This window comes from Pogona vitticeps, chromosome 2, assembly GCF_051106095.1.
Source record: "Pogona vitticeps strain Pit_001003342236 chromosome 2, PviZW2.1, whole genome shotgun sequence".
NCBI lineage: Eukaryota > Metazoa > Chordata > Lepidosauria > Squamata > Agamidae > Pogona > Pogona vitticeps.
Genome location: NC_135784.1, coordinates 108,402,647 through 108,418,715, shown reverse-complemented (window position 1 = coordinate 108,418,715; position 16,069 = coordinate 108,402,647). Strand labels below are relative to the sequence as shown.

The following is a 16,069-nucleotide window of genomic DNA, read 5'->3' as shown; positions in this document are numbered from 1 at the left end:
ACAAAATTGGCCATCAGTGTTGACATTCCTGGATTAAATGGACCATAATTGTTGGCCTGGTTCTTATAATGCATTTCTATATGTTCTGCTGGCCAGATTCCTAGCGGTATTTGCATAATGTATGTGTAACTTGCCAGGGCTGATTGTGGCTAGCTGACAAAGAGTCTTGATTACATTGTCGGGCATACGGACAAGGATGTGACTGAGATGTGTCCTGGCATCTCATTGATAAGTTGCAGTTAGTCATGACAAGTTGTGCAGCTCTTACAGAAACACCAGTAGGATTCTGGCTTCTTAATGGTTTAAATTGCAGATAGTTCATGCCTGCCTTTTTAGATACTGATCGCATTTCTCCAACGAAAAAAAACTCTATCCATTCTTCTCCTCTACCCATTCCCATTGTAACAGAGAACCTCAGTGAAGAAGTTCTATGGCTATGTTTGCCTCTTTAATTTTTGTTATCCACAATGGGACTCGACACCGACCTGACCCTCACATCCTCCATTTAACCTGGTCTGCCCTGATCATAATCTTGCCCACCTGGCTAATCATATCTGATGGTCCAGAAAGAATAGAAACATTATGGGTCACTTTCTTACAGCAAGAAGATGGGCAAACTTTGTCTATGAAAACACAGAACATGCTAGTTTGTTTGCTCTCTGAGTACAAAAACAACAGAAGGTGATCCAATCTAGATTACCTCTCTGCAGGAGGACTCTTTGGTTGGGATATTCATGTTGACTATGTCATGCTGATGCAGTCATTTAGAAGTGTCTTGTCATTTCCTCCTGGGACCTTGGGTCACTTGAGGCCAGAAGGGCCACTGTTTTTGACCTATATATGTCCTTGACCAGACAGGTTTTCCAGTTAAAACAATCTGTGATGCTTAACAATTACCCTGCATTACGACGAATCCGCTTTACGACAATGTTTTAAGGATAGTCTAAATGGGGGAATTTTGCTTAGAGATGATCGGTTCCCTGCTTTGGGAATTGATTTTCGCTTTACAATAATCAAAAACAGCTGATCGTCAGGTTTTCAAAATGGCCACCGGGTGCTTAAAATGGCTCCCTGCTGTGCTATACAGGCACCGAAAATGGCCGCGGTATGGAGGATCTTCGCTAGACTATAAGTTTTTAGCGCATTGGAACGCATTGAATGGTTTTAAATGCGTTTCAATGGGTTTTTAAATTTTGCTTTATGACGTTTTCACTTAACAGCGATTTTCCTGGAACAGATTATCGTCATTAAGCAAGGCACCACTGTATATTCATTCGTTCATTCATTCATTCATTCAGTCAGTCAGTCAGTCAGTCAGTTTGTATCCATCTCCTATTAGCGTTGCAGACATACATGTCTTGGATGCAGGGGTGTTGGGCAAAACTGACTAGTGTGGTAACAGAGGGCTTCTAGGTCTAGATAAGCTTTAAGTCATGCTCACATAGCACATCACACTCCTGGTAAGTTTTTGTAATCAAAAGAAAACCAGGGTTTCTTCATGACAGCATCTTTTTTTTCTTTTCTTTATATGTTGCATTTTTCCCCATTGGGGGCTCAGGTTGACTCTCAGAATTCCATTATTTAAAAACACTGTAAGTTACAATGTAAAAAAAAATTGAGTACATAACAATAAAGACATGTATGAAGACATATCCTACAAGTTCAATAAATGCAGCATTTCCTAAGCCCCCACCTGTTCAATTCTATTCAAATCTGCCTAAAAGAAAGGCCTTTGCCTGTTGGTGAAGGGAGAAGAGGAAAGGGGCAACCGGGCGTCCCGAAGGAGTGCATTCTTCAACCTGAGAGCAGCCAGTGAAAAAACGCAGTCCTGTGTCTGCCTCAAACATGCCTGAGAGGACTGTGGGACCAAGAGAAGGGTCTTCCTAGAAGATCTTAAGAGCTGGAGGGGCTCATAATGTTCTTTTGTCAGTGGCAAATTTTAGTTTCTTCCTGTAGAATTTCACTACTTTGGTAACCATCCATTAAAGAAACCTATGCTTTGCAGGCCTTAGAGGTATGTTCCAGATGCTTTGCTGAATGTTTGGAATTAGGATTGGTTTCATTTTTAGAAAATGTTGGGGATCACGTAGACTGCTGGTAACTGTGTTTGTATCAAGATCTTATGAAGAAGAACTATAGGCTTTTTCTTTTTGTCGATTTGTTTGTTTGTGATTGACGACATAAAATGTATGTCTTCCACATTTTACTTCTCTGTTCTTGTGACTTACCGGTATATATCCAAGGTTTCAGTTCCCCATTACTATTATAGTCTAATACTCAAGTTGTTTTTATCATATTTCAATTAACTTCTGTTTAACTGGGCAAAATATTTCCTCATTTGGTGAGAATGATGGTGTATTTTCATATACTACCAGGCCAGTACTTTATAAACTAATTCCAGTGAAGTTAATTTTACATTAGTACAGCTGGAATGTGGCCATTCAGCTAATCTCTCTTAATGTATTTAGTGACCGATGGTGAAAACTGTGCAGATCTTGTTTTGATTACTGCATAGAAACAACAGATTTCAGTGCAGTGAAATTTTCAACCTAACAGACCACTCTCCTTGCGTAAACCTCATTTGCTAGTTCAGAAAAGTATGCCTAAACCTTTCTGTAGGCATCTCAGCTGTGGTCATAGCCCTGTCTGCAATGAAATTATCTTCCTAAATCTATTCACAGGTGAACAAATGCTGTGAATTGGTTAAGACTAGCCTCAAAAAGCATTCATTTCTTGGTATTTGTTTGTTTGTTTGCTTGCTTGCTTGCTTGCCTTATTTATATCGTGGTCCCATCAGTGCCAAGGCGGTTGCAACAAATGTAATACAAGACAAAAAAAAAATGAAAATATTAAAAGCAGTTTACAAATAATCCTTAAAAACAGATGGCATGGAGCAATCATATAAAAACCAGAACGGACAGAGGAGAAAAATGGGGAAAAAAATGGAAGGGAAATGATCAGCGAGGGTCAGTGTATAAAGACACCCTGAAAAGCCTTGTTTTTAGTTGCCTCGTAAATATCAATAAGGAGGAGTCTAGGAAGAGCTCCTCTGGAGGCTGGTTCCATAAGGTTGAATCCACTGTGAAGAAGGCCCTGTGTCTTGTAGCACAGTGGTCCCCAACCTTGGGCCTCCAGATGTTCTTGAACTACAACTCCCAGAAGCCTTCACCAACACCTCTGCTGGCCAGGATTTCTGGGAGTTGAAGCCCAAGAGCATCTGGAGAAGACTTATGGGCCTCCCTCAGGGTGGCCACCTGAGAAGGCTCGACTTGTGTGTCAGCCAGATGTCATTAAAGAAAGAAGCTTTGACAAGTGATACAGCCCCAAAATATGGAGGGCTTTGTATGGAAGTGTCAAAACCTTGAACCTGATCCAGGACGCAGTGGGCAACCAGTGGAGGTGAGCCAGAACAGAGTGATAGGATCAAATACATCGCCAGTCTGGCTGATGTATTCTGGACCCACTGAAGTCTCCAGATTAGGTGCAAGGGAAGCCCCATGTAAAGAGCATTGCAGTAGTCAGTCCAGGAGATGACCAGGGCCTGCACCAGAGTCCTGAGGGCAAGGGTGAAGTCGGGCAATTAACCTATACTGATTAAAGGCTAATCTGGACACGGCTGCAATCTTGGACTCTCAAAAAAGAGCTGGGTCCAAAAGAATTACCAAGTTGTGCCCTTGGTCCCTAGATGAGAGGGCAATGCTATTCGGTGTAGGGACAATCCGTCCAATTTTTCAGAGCCCCCACCAAACAAAATCTCTGTTTTGTCTGGGTTCAATTTGAGGTTCTTAACCTCAGTCCATTCCAGTACTGAAGCCAATCAATGCACAAGCAGAGGTGGTAATAGAGAGATAGTGGCTTCACATAGATGTTAAACAGCATCAGGAATAATGCTAATCCCTGAGGAACCCCATATGTTGGGATCTAAGGTGCCGAAACCTCCTCTCTTAGCTGTACTTTCTGCACGTGGTCCTCGACGAAGGATTGGAACTGGCTCAATGCCAGGCTTCCAGTCCCAGCCTCTGAGAGCCTGTCCAGAAGGATACTGTGATCAATGGAATCAAAAGCCACTGAGAGATTTAGAAGTACCAATAGGGTGCATCTGCCCTTGTTGGCCTCCCTTAGAAGGTCATCCTGCAGCACAACCAGTGTTGTCTTAGTTCCCTGTTGCGACCTGAATCCAGACTGGAAAGGGTTAGGATAAACCTTCAGTTCTGCAGCTGATTTGGCACCACCTGCTCTGATAGTTGTGCCTATTGCTGGAGAGATGACACAATATGAAGAAAAATGTGCAAATAATAATAAAAAAACAGAAAGGAGCTCATTATTTTCCTGCTTTATGCCATCTGGATGTTCACAGTCCAACAGACAGACACTGGTGAGTAGGTCAGGTTTAACTTGGAGCAGTCAGAGAAAGAGGATGGATCTATAGAGAGTGGATCATATAAAGAGTAAGCTCAGATGGATCCTTAAAACAATCCTTAAAACCATCAGACAGTAGGTATAAACAGGAGGCACACTAGTGATGAACATGGATTATCAGTCACCAAAGTATAACTCTCTATAATACTGTGAAGCTATTTGGGAGACTGATCATCTACCATATTAATGCTCCCCCAGTGGAGAAAGACCAATGATACTTCTGTATTCCTCCCCAATTTTTGACAGTAGTATTAAATCTTAATGAAACACATGGGTTTGCTTTCTGCTCCATTTCTGTCTAGTATTCCAGCAGTATTCCACACCTGCATGGTCTGCTGAATTTTACAGGGATAACAAGGGTTGATATTTTCCACTCATAACTTTCTTGTAGTTTCTATAATTTCTTCAGTCTTTTTTTCTTGTCATGAAAACTCTGTCAAGGAGAAGGAAGAGCTATGCCTAGGGACTACTACTAAGTGGTAGTGTGAGTGCCTTGAGGAACGAAGAGAAAGAGACCTGGCATGACTAACGTTTACTTATGCCTTGTGCCAATATCCTGATAGCCTAGTCTGCTGCATTTATTAGATCAAGCAGCTTTGAGAAGAGAGAAATGGTGGGGAAAAATTCCTTAAGTCTTTCACTACTTTTGCTATTTTATTTTGTAGTAGTTTCTCTTCCTGTGTATTCACCCCTCAAGGGTGACATTGAGCTTTAACTGCAGAAGAGCTATGTTGACCAAGGGTTCCCAACCTTCTGGGATATGAAGGCCGCATTAGAGTGTCCAGTGCAGATCACAATGTTACAAAATTATTAGCCTATTGATATAGATCAAAAATAAACATTCAGAAGTCAATGATGAAATTGTAACTTGAATGCAATCCATTTTGGAACAGTATTTTACTGTGGAATCCTTTTATCTTTCTACACACCCTTACCTAGTGAGTGTGATTCTTCTAGCTGTTTTCTGTTAGCCAAGGTATTCATGTCCAAGTCAAGGTTTGTGACAGACACCCTTAAAATATAATATAAATATTCATCTTAGGTCTTGACCTACACTTGGACTTCACAATTTTCATCTTGGAAAAAGTTTATGCACAGACATATGTGGTGCCAAAGACTGTCAACATTCTGCAGCAAATTTCTTTATGTTGATAAATATATCAGGTAGACCAGAATAGAAATCTAACAGACCATTTTCTTTGTAAATGTCTCTGAGATTATTTTTGTTGTTTAATCGTGATGCTTTTGAATTGTGGTGCTGGAGGAGGTTCTTGAGAGTCCCCTGGACTGCAAAGAGAACAAACCTGTCCATTGTGAAGGAAATCAACCCTGAGTGCTCACTGGAAGGACAGATCCTCCAATACTTTGGCCATCTCATGAGAAGAGAAGATTCCCTGGAAAAGACGCTGATGTTGGGAAAGTGTGAAAGCAAGAGGAGAAGGGGACGACAGAGGATGAGATGGTTGGACAGTGTCACTGAAGCTTCGTTTTGTTTCATTTAGTCATTTAGTCGTGTCCGACTCTTCGTGACCCCATGGACCAGAGCACGCCAGGCCCTCCTGTCTTCCACTGCCTCCTGGAGTTGGGTCAAATTCATGTTGGCAGCTTTGATGACACTGTCCAACCATCTCATCCCCTGTCGTCCCCTTCTCCTCTTGCCTTCACACTTTCCTAACATCAGGGTCTGAGATGATTACTGGCTTGCAAATCAATTAATTCCATTTGAAAAAAGTGATCTGCATCTTCTGGTGCTACTTCAAATGAATTCTGAAACATTCTCATTTTCTTTCTATTCTTATGATAGTCAATGAGTTTGTTCTGGAATTCCACCAACAATAGGTTCAGTGCTTTGATGTGTCTTTTAGCCAAATTGTAAATTCCTGTCCTTCTCAAATTTTAATTCATTGCAGCATGAGAAGTTTGAAAAGTCACTTTCACTAACTTGCTTCACAAAAATGTTTAGTTTTGCTTCAGAAGCTTTCAATTCAGAATACTTTATATAACCCTCAACATGGTAATTAGAGATGAGCACGAAGTACTTCGTGCCCCTTTGTTATAAGTCCTCCCTTCCCGGTCACACAAAGTTCCAGTCTGGGCAGGAACCCAGACTTTCCTTCTCCTCCAACAGCTGGCCACTCAAAGGCAGCATTGCAGGAATCCTTCTACAGTGGTGACTCACTTAATGACGTTAATTTGTTCCAGCGAAATCGCTGTAGAGTGAAAACGTCGTAAAGAGAAAATGAAAAACCCATTGAAACGCATTAAAACCCGGTTAATGCATTCCAATGGGCTAAAAACTCACAGTCCAGTGAAGATCCTCCATACGGCGGCCATTTTCGGTGCCTGTATAGCGAGGAATCCATCCTTAAGCACAGTGGGGAGCCATTTTTAACACCCGGTGACCATTTTGAAAACCCGACAATCAGCTGTTTTGATTGTCGTAATGCATAAAAATCGGTTCCCGAAGCAGGGAACCGATCTTTGCAAAGTGAAAAAAACCATTTAAAACATTGTTTTGCAATTGCAATTGCGATCGCAAAAACATCATCATAAAGCAGATTTGTCGTAATGCGGGGTAATTGTTAAGCGGGGCACGACCGTACTACCTCCTTGTCTGAGTTGCCGGCTGCTGGAGGAAGCGGAGAAGGGAAGTAGAGTGGTAGATTGTACAATAGGGAGGGATGGAGTACTGGGCTTCGGCAGGTGAGTGGGTGAACTGGTGGCAGGGTGGAAGATGACTTATAGCAAAGGGCCAAGAAGTACTTTGTGCCCATCTCTAATAGTAATGCATGGAGAAGGGGAATGAAAAAGCTGAGTGATATGGGTACCTGAGCTCTGTTGGCTAGCAAAACACCCTGAATGCTAGCATGGAAGATAAGACCAAGAGAAGGAACCACAGAGACCAGAAGAAACAACGTTGCTGTTGCGTTTTTTGTAAGAAAGGGGCGGGGAAAAACAGCCATAGATGGTGCCTCTTGAGGCAGGAAGAACAGTGTGGTCCTGAGGGAGAATGCCTTGAGGGTGATAGCAGTAAACAAGCAGGTCGGAGGGCTACAGACAGAAAGAGCTCAGGGGCTGCATGTGGCCCATGGGCCACAGGTTGAGGAGCCCTGGTGTGGGCTTTTTTACCTTGTGACTGTGAATCCAGTTTCTTCATAGGAAAAAACATTGTGCCTTCAGATTGTTCCTGGTTCCATGTGCATCAGTCTTTGCTTCTGTGGCTTACAGAAAAAGAACAAGATGCCCAGAAGTAGCGCTACATAGAATGTAGATACAAAACAAGATGGGAGTGTTTCCTGTCTTCTTGTGGCCCTAGCCAGCCACCAGGGTTGGGACAAACAGGCTTAAGGTGTGTGATTTGTGTAAATCGTAGTTTAACACTGAGTTAAAATTAGTCCTTGCTTTGTGACTGAATTGGGGCTATAGGGCTTCTGTTTCCTTCCTGCATTCTTCAGAAACAGAAAATAGATATACTCCACTTCAGGACAGAATTTCAGGATATACATAAGTCCGTTAGGCAAACTATCCTGTGTTGTTTTTAACGGTTGTAGAAAGGCTATGATGAAATTGGGTATGTTTATGTCAATCAAGGTCTGAAAACACATTCCAATACCATACAACTAAGTCTTTCACACAGTGCAAATGGATGTCAAAAGCTTAAAAAGTGTAAAAGCTTTCTTTTTTAAAAAAGAGAAACCCTTAGCTAGCAGTACTGCTGTGTTGGAAGCCATTCCCCCCCCTCCCCCTTTATGGCTGTGCTTTGCATTCACTGAAAACTGCGTGCACATGCAGTTCCTCAAGACAAGGAGGGAATAATTGCAATGGAATTAACCTCTGACATTTTTTTCTAAGAATAGCTCTGAAAAATCCACTCATCAGCAGGTTGCCTGCTTACCTTAAATAAATTTTTATTCAGTTTATTTAACATATAGCATTTGGAAGTTAACCATTTTTGGCCCAAATGATTGGTTTAGCAAATATATTTCTATATGTCCCATTATGTTTTGCAATAAAATAATTAAATGTTGCTAATTGCATTGAGCAATAATATACAGATTTGGGTTATGATAAACACAGGGCACTCTGTTTCCCCGAAAATGACCTAACCTGATTTTTCAGGATGCTTGTAATATAAGCCCTATCCCCAAAATAACCCCCAGTTAAGTGGAACCCACCCTCCACCATTGTGCTGCAACCAGAAGAAGATGACATGACTGTATTTGAATAAATGTAGATTATTGTACCTTAAAAAAATATAAAACATCCCTTGAAAATAAGCCCTAATGTGTTTTTTGGAGCAAAAAATAAGACCCTGTCTTATTTTCAGGGAAACATGGTAGTAGTCTTGGGGGTTTTACTTGTTGAAATGCCTTATATGGGTTGCAAGAAAACAAAAAAAGTGTTTGAAATGTGGGGGATTTGGACAGCAACTTTAAGCCCAAGGGAGCAAAAGCCACTGGACTCAATAGATTTTACAATCTGAGTTCAACATGGCTAGGTTTGCGGATCTATTCTGTATTTCAGTGGTTTGCTGGAAAGTTGTTATCGGCTTTATGGCACAAACCAGAAAAGTGGCAATTCATTTTGATTTGTGATCTGTCAAGGTCAACAAATCACAAATTATGAATTTATTAATTTTTTCCTGACAAATCGATGAATCAATTTGGTTGTTGTAGGCTTTTTTGGCTGTTTGGCTGTGTTCTGGAGGTTTTTCTTCCTAACGTTTCACCAGTCTCTTTGGTCGGCATCTTCAGAGGACAGGAGTCAGAACTCTGTTTGTGCTCTGGTGCAGTTTGTGGGATAGTTGAGTATTTGTAGCTGTGGGCTCAGCTTTTTCTCCTTTTCAGGAGATTGGGTGAATATGGTGATCAGCGTGTTTTTTGTTGTGGGAGTATTGTTGTGAAAAGGGGCAGAGATGATTTGTCAATGTAGTTGATGGGTGCCGTTAGCTGGTCTTTTGTGTGTAGTGCTCACCGGTCCTTGTGGCTGGGTAGAGTTCGTTGACCTTTTCAGGCTGTATTTTTCAATTTTAAAACCCTATATAATGCCCCCCAAGCACCTAAAGACACCAAATTTGCGGGGAAGCTTACTCTGACTCTCCTCTACAAGCCCTGCAAGTTTGATGAAGTTTAAGTTTTTGATGTCCAGGTTGTACACCCACTAAAGCACACACACCCCGAGGAAAATTCTCTTGACTCTCTTCTACAGTCCCTCCAAGTTTGGTGAAGATTGGGTTTCAGACATTTGAGTTATGCACCCGTAAAGTAGTCCACCCACCCAGGAAAGTGCCCTTAAGCATCTGGCTTGCGGAAACCCAATCTTCATCAAACTTGAAAGGCTTGTAGAGGAGAATTGTGGGAGGCGTCTCTATGATTTTGGTGTCTCTGGGTGCCTGGGGGGGGGGGAATTTCCTGGGATGGGCCTTTTGTGGGTGTATAACCAAGACATCCGAAATCCAATCTTCACCATACATGGAGGAATTGTAGAGTCAGGTGAAGCTTTTCTGCCATTTTGGTGTCTCTAGATGTCCGGTGGGGGCAGTTATAGTCCAACAAATAGACAACTGAAAAATAGTTAAAATTCATTGATTCATGGTTGTCAGAGTATTGATTCGCACAAATACGAATTGAAGAATTAGCAATTTTTGAACAAATTTGGTGAATCATTTTTAACTTCATGCTGACAGCCGTGACTATTGTGGGGGTAGGAATCACTAGTTTTGTGATACTTGCACATTTCCTTTCCCGTGCTGGGCTCCCATAGCAACACAATTCGTTATTTCACCTTTTCCTTACCTCTTCAAATGCTTCTCTTCCCATCACCAATGTGTTCTCAGTTTTGAACCCTTTCTGGAGGCAACTGTGGTCCTCCAGATTATTTCAAATTGTTCCTCCTAGTATACCTCATGTTTGGTTATACAGTACTGGCTAGGGCTGATATAGGTCAACAACACTTAAAGGGCCACATTCCCCTAACTACCTCCCTTTTATCAACATCCTTTCTAGAATGAGGTTGAGGACACAGTAGTAAGAGTGGTAGAGGGGAGAAAGAACATGAAGTCCACCATTAGCACTTTCTTTCTTTGAAGCAAGTGCTAAGAAGGCCAAAAATTATGGGAGAGAGAGGCATGCTGATATGGACAAGTCTGTCTTGCCTATCGCTGAAGCTCTAAATGAGAGGGACTAGTCAAAAGCATAGCCTCCCATCTTGCTTACTGCTTCTAAAGTCTGAATAAGAGCAGATTAGTTGGTGGTGGAGACATCAGATCTTTATAGCCAATTGCATTTGAGCCTTGTGGCACTGCAGCCAAAACTCTGCACATGACTGTGCTCAATCCTAGGTAGCTAGTTTGAGGTTCACTGAGCCTTCCATCCTTCTGAGGCTGGTAAACTGAGCATATAATTAAACTGTAAACCACCGAAAGAGTGCTTTAAACACTACGGGGCAGTAAATAAAAGCAAAGCAAAGCAGCACATCTTGCTTTTGCTTTTCATTAGTGTAAGAATTTGCCAGTTTTACTCAGTTATTATGAAGGCCATACACCTTTCCCCTAGAAAATAATTCTGTTGCAGAAGGATTGCATTCTGATATGTGACTTCTCAATCTGCATGTCAGTAGAGGCTGGTAACTGTGGTTGTGCAAATGGCAGGTACCATGTCGAACAGTGCCTCTGAGACTTTTTTGATCTTTCCCATACTGTACCTGCTTTGTCAAGATTTAAAACAGACTATTGAATTCTGTCTCTGGGATTGCAGTGGGGAAAAATTCCTTAACTCTCATGCTAATTTTACTATTTTGTTTTGTTTTGCTTTGCTTCGTTTTGCAATAGCTTCAGTCCCCACCCCATAAACGCCTTAATACAAGCAAGCAAGCTAAGCAAAAAAAGAAAAAAGTATTTAAAATGTACAAAGGTTTTCCTTTGCTTTCTGCAATGCCCTGCATTTTGGCTGTCCTTTCCCTCTTTTTAAAGCTACACACAATTCATTTCTAGCAAATAGAATATGTACCTCACTTGATTGATCTACTTGAAGAGAACAGATTGTCCACTTGTGGAGAAGTGATTGCTCCTGTCTTGCATCAGAGTTACTCTTCTCTTGGCTCTTTTGAGGAGAGTCTACTGCTCCTCAGGCTATCAGTAGTGGTGTGCTGTTTGTAGAGCTGTGTACTTCTTCCTCCGTCCTCGAGCCTCCCTCAGTCAGTATTAACACTCCAGGTGTTTATGCTGGTGACAAAAGAGGGATCATGTCCAACTACTGAAATTGCTTATATGGAATTTTAAATCTTGACACTTATTTCATAATGATGCTGGTGAATTCCTGTAATGATATTCAAGTACAATAGAGAATCTAAGTGCTCTATAGAAATTCTGTTGGGGGTGGGGGCAAAGCTCTGAGAGTAGTTGTTTCTGCAACCGTATAGGCAATGAGGCCTTTAGATGTTTGGGCATAGCCGGGCTGCAGTTAACTTAAATTGCCTTTGTCTTTTCCTTTTCAGCTGACATTATCTCTACAGTAGAATTCAACCACACAGGAGAATTACTAGCGACAGGGGACAAGGGGGGCCGCGTTGTAATATTTCAGCGTGAGCAGGAGGTAAGTGCTGGTGAATGCAAAAATGCCCATTTTTATCCTGTTAAAAGAAGCTTCCTGCTGCTTCCTAATCTTTGTGTGTCACTCTTCACCCTGCTTCTCTCCTAGCACACTAAAAATTGCATAAAAGGCCATTAACATCAATAGGACGGTTTCTGACTACAAAAAAGCACCCCACAAATGTCATTTTTTTCCCTGCATCCTTTTGCTTGCTTTAACCGTGATTGCAGGCAGAGAATCAAATATAAACTGAATGCTGCTGAGCGATGTAAAATCAGATACCCAACTGCCTTATTTGTGTAGCTGAATAATGCTTTTAAAGCCTGGCTTGCTTATTCATTAGCAGGACCCTCCCACCTCAGACTGGCTTTACTTTGCAAAAGTATTTGTAGATTCATTATGTAAATACTGATACAGAGTTCCAAGCACTAGGGGTGATGCTCATGATTTATCCCAGTATGTAAAACAGAAAAGCTTGAAAAGAAGGAGGAGGAGGTACATGTCACCAAATGCCCTAGTGGGTGCATAGGGCCAATGACATTGTATCTGAGGAAGCAAAAAAAAAGTCATACTTCCCCCGTAGCACTTAGGATTCTATTAGGATTGCCCCTGTCTCAGCACCTTTATACAAATTGGGGGTGTAGATGTGCAGGCCTCTTGCAAACAAGGCACAAATAGACTCCAGGGGCATAAATAAGCAGCATGGTCATCTCCAGGCAGAACCCCTGATCCTTATTTAATATTCTGTGTGCATGAGCCCCAATGTACAGTTGATATACACGTGAGCCCTAATGTACAGTTGACATGCTTGTGTGTGAAGTGACTGAATAATGCTTGTAGGAATATTCACTGGTCATAACAGATGTAGCTTTTGTGGTTATGGAACAAGTGTCCATTGATCACATCAATCACTGCCTGGCCTAACAGTTGGTAGCCGACTGTTCCTGCAGAGAATACAGAAAGGATGGTCTTCTCACAACTTCCCTAAATTTTGTGACATATACTATGTGTGACACATGGGCGACCTTTGAAAAGTTTTTGCTCTGATATCCTTGGGGTCTCTGATGAACCAAATAAAAATGAGGTTTTACTTATTGCCTGCATTAATGTTACATGTAAAATACATCATAAATGGATACACTTATAAGATCAGAGGTCTATAATGCTGTGTTTACTGATCCCCAGCTCTTACGTCTCCAGAATCTATCCCTATTATACATCCAAAGACGGTAACAGTATGGGCATTTCCCACACTGTAGGAGAAAGGATTTAAGCTATCTAAATACTTCCTGTTGAAATCAGCATGACCATAAAGTGTTAACTTGGTTAGATTGTGCCCTTGTGTAGCTTACTAAGTGTTCGGGGTTGCAAATGAAACAGAGTGTTGTTGTTTTTTTTTTTTTTTTTACAGAACAGCAGTTAGGATAATAAATGGTGGCACTTAATTAAGATTTAAAAATGCTGATGCTATTGTACTGGTGTGTATACGATCTCCCAGATTATTGAACTTTCTAAAATAATATTTATCCAAATTAATATATATTAATATATATATATTGCCAAGAGTTTATCTTGCCAAAAGCCAAAGACTAACGTTTTGTATTAAAGTATCTTTCTTTTATACAAACTTCACACGTAACTGTGTCTGACCCTACGTAAGGAGTAAGAGGATCTTTAGTCATCACAGCTCAGCTGCTACAGCACAGCTGTGCGGCACATGAATACATAAGTCCTTGATTCCAAGTCATCTCAGCCACAGGCTTAAAAATGATCTTGGGTGAAGTGGCTCTTTTCAAGACCACCCTCTCCCCCCATTCCGATATACTATACTGTGAATAGAACAATGTTGATCTACCGCATAACATTCTTGTGCAAGGTTCTGTTAACTTTTTTTCCCAGAGATCAGAGTTACCAAAAGCCATTGTGTGTCTAATACAATTGCCATGATGATGTTATGTACAGTACTTTGAACATTTTTCAGTATGGTTTAACTACTTAGTTCTAGAATTATTGAAAATCTATTTAAGGAACATAACTCCTTATTTCTCCATCCGATTCCTCTGGTGTCCAAGAAGGGTGAAACAAATAAATTTGCTTCGTGTGCCCCCTGCAACTGTGACCAGGTTCAGTACTCACTGACCACATTTGGTGTTTGCAACCACTGGATAAAGTCTGGCTGTGACTGTAGAAAAGGATGCTGGCCACATATAATAGCAGTTTGGCCCGAGGAGTGTCTGTCAAATTCTGCAGCTGGCAGAATAAGCAGCTAACTCAGATGTGTGAACTGACCCCCCTCCCAAGTGGGGTACGCTGCCTATTACCATTTGAACAGGTTTCACAATAGTTTTGAGCAGTTTTTCAGGACAGTAGCAGTTCAGAACCATTTTGTATACTTTCCGTTCAATCACCGTCCTCATCCTCGTCATGACTGTCATTTCTGATAAATTCTTGTTTTGTAGGCAAATCTGTCCACCCTTTACTGGTCCGTGTTGAGCTGATCTGTATGCCTGCGTCAAGCAGGATGTGTCCCTCCATTTGAGCCACTATTGTGTTCTGCCAATTTGTCTTAGAGATAAAGGGGAGGGTGGCTTTCATTTATCCGTGAAACAAAACAAGACAAAGGTGCTGCTTCTGCTTCCTATCACCCGCTTGGGGAGAAACTGACACAAGGAGGAAAATGCATTGTGTGGGAAAGATCTCTTGGTGTCTGCTTTGATATCTAAACTGTAATGTGTCACCATAATCAGACATTTCCCTGTCTTTTAACAATCCTCAGAGAACAAAAGAATCAATTGAAAATTTGCTAGCTCTGGCTCTTTTAAGAATCCCTTTATTGTTTCTTTCCCACTCCTGCAGAGCAAAAATCAGCCCCATCGCAGGGGAGAATATAATGTTTACAGCACATTCCAGAGCCATGAACCTGAGTTCGATTACCTGAAGAGCTTAGAGATAGAGGAGAAGATCAATAAAATACGATGGCTCCCCCAGCAAAATGCAGCCTACTTCCTTCTCTCCACCAATGGTATGTTGTGATAACGACAGGTAATTCTTTGGTTGCTAGACAAATATCGTGCAAGGCTTTGGTGGTTTGAAATAATTCACATTGTAATCCCTCTATGGTATGGGTAAATATTGATCTGTCTCTTGCGCAAGTAGAATAACTGAAGTTTATAGCCTCTTAGCATGAAACAGCAGTGGCCAGAATATATGTATATATATATTTTATATATTTTAATTGTATTTTAATTGTATTTTAATCATTTTATTGTATTGAATTTTTAATTATTGTAAGCCGCCCAGAGACCTCTGGGTAGAGTGGGCGGCATATAAATAAAATAAATAAATAAATATCATGTGTGTACGTTTGTGATAGAAGTCAACAGTGCATTAATGTCAGATCTTAAGTGGGAACTACTGAGTGCAGTAGCGTCTTTCCATAGAGTTATTCCAAAGCACAGATGTCTGCTATGGACAATTTTGTGTGGCGTTTCCACCCTTCCATTCTCTGATATGTTTCCAATGTGGTAAGGAATGTGGTGATGTGTAATGTGGTAACAAACAACTTACAGACCCCAGCTTCTGGGCCCATGATACAGAGGGTGAGAAATTGGGAAGGGCCTTTTTCCATGACAACTCTATGTTTCCTGTGATATGTAGTTCAGTTTTATCCTTCTCTCTGCCAGAAATACCTCACAGATGGAGACCAAAAAGGCCTTGGCATTTCTCCCAAGTTTAACATATTCTTCCTAATCTTACTTGAAACCTCCTACCATCTTTTGCATGTCTCAGAAGCTACCCCCTTTTGCTAGTACTTTCTCTTCTACCTTGTTTCCCTCCTACTTGCTCTGCCATAGCAGTGGCCAGAACGTGGGCAGCATGCACATGTTTCTGTGTGTGAGGTGGTAGCATTCCCAGCTGTGACTCAGTTTTACTGCAAAGGCACCATGATCTTACTTCACACGATGTGTGCAGGGAGCACGTGCCTGGTATTTAAGCCATATGGCTCTTCCAGAAGCCTCTGTAATTCTGGACTGACTGGATTCTACCACAGGCATTTGGAA

At 41.4% G+C, this 16,069-nt stretch overlaps 1 protein-coding gene across 5 annotated transcripts in view; it reads left to right on the top strand.

Moving 5' to 3' along the window:
• Window positions 1–16,069, top strand: part of PPP2R2B (protein phosphatase 2 regulatory subunit Bbeta) — a 334,440-nt gene that overhangs the window by 223,657 nt on the left and 94,714 nt on the right. For all 5 annotated transcript variants that reach the window (XM_020806587.3, XM_020806595.3, XM_072990218.2 and 2 more), the window contains 2 exons: window positions 11,914–12,011; window positions 14,865–15,030. In XM_020806587.3, coding sequence (XP_020662246.2) covers window positions 11,914–12,011; window positions 14,865–15,030 — 264 coding nt within the window. The remainder of the gene's footprint in view (window positions 1–11,913; window positions 12,012–14,864; window positions 15,031–16,069) is intronic.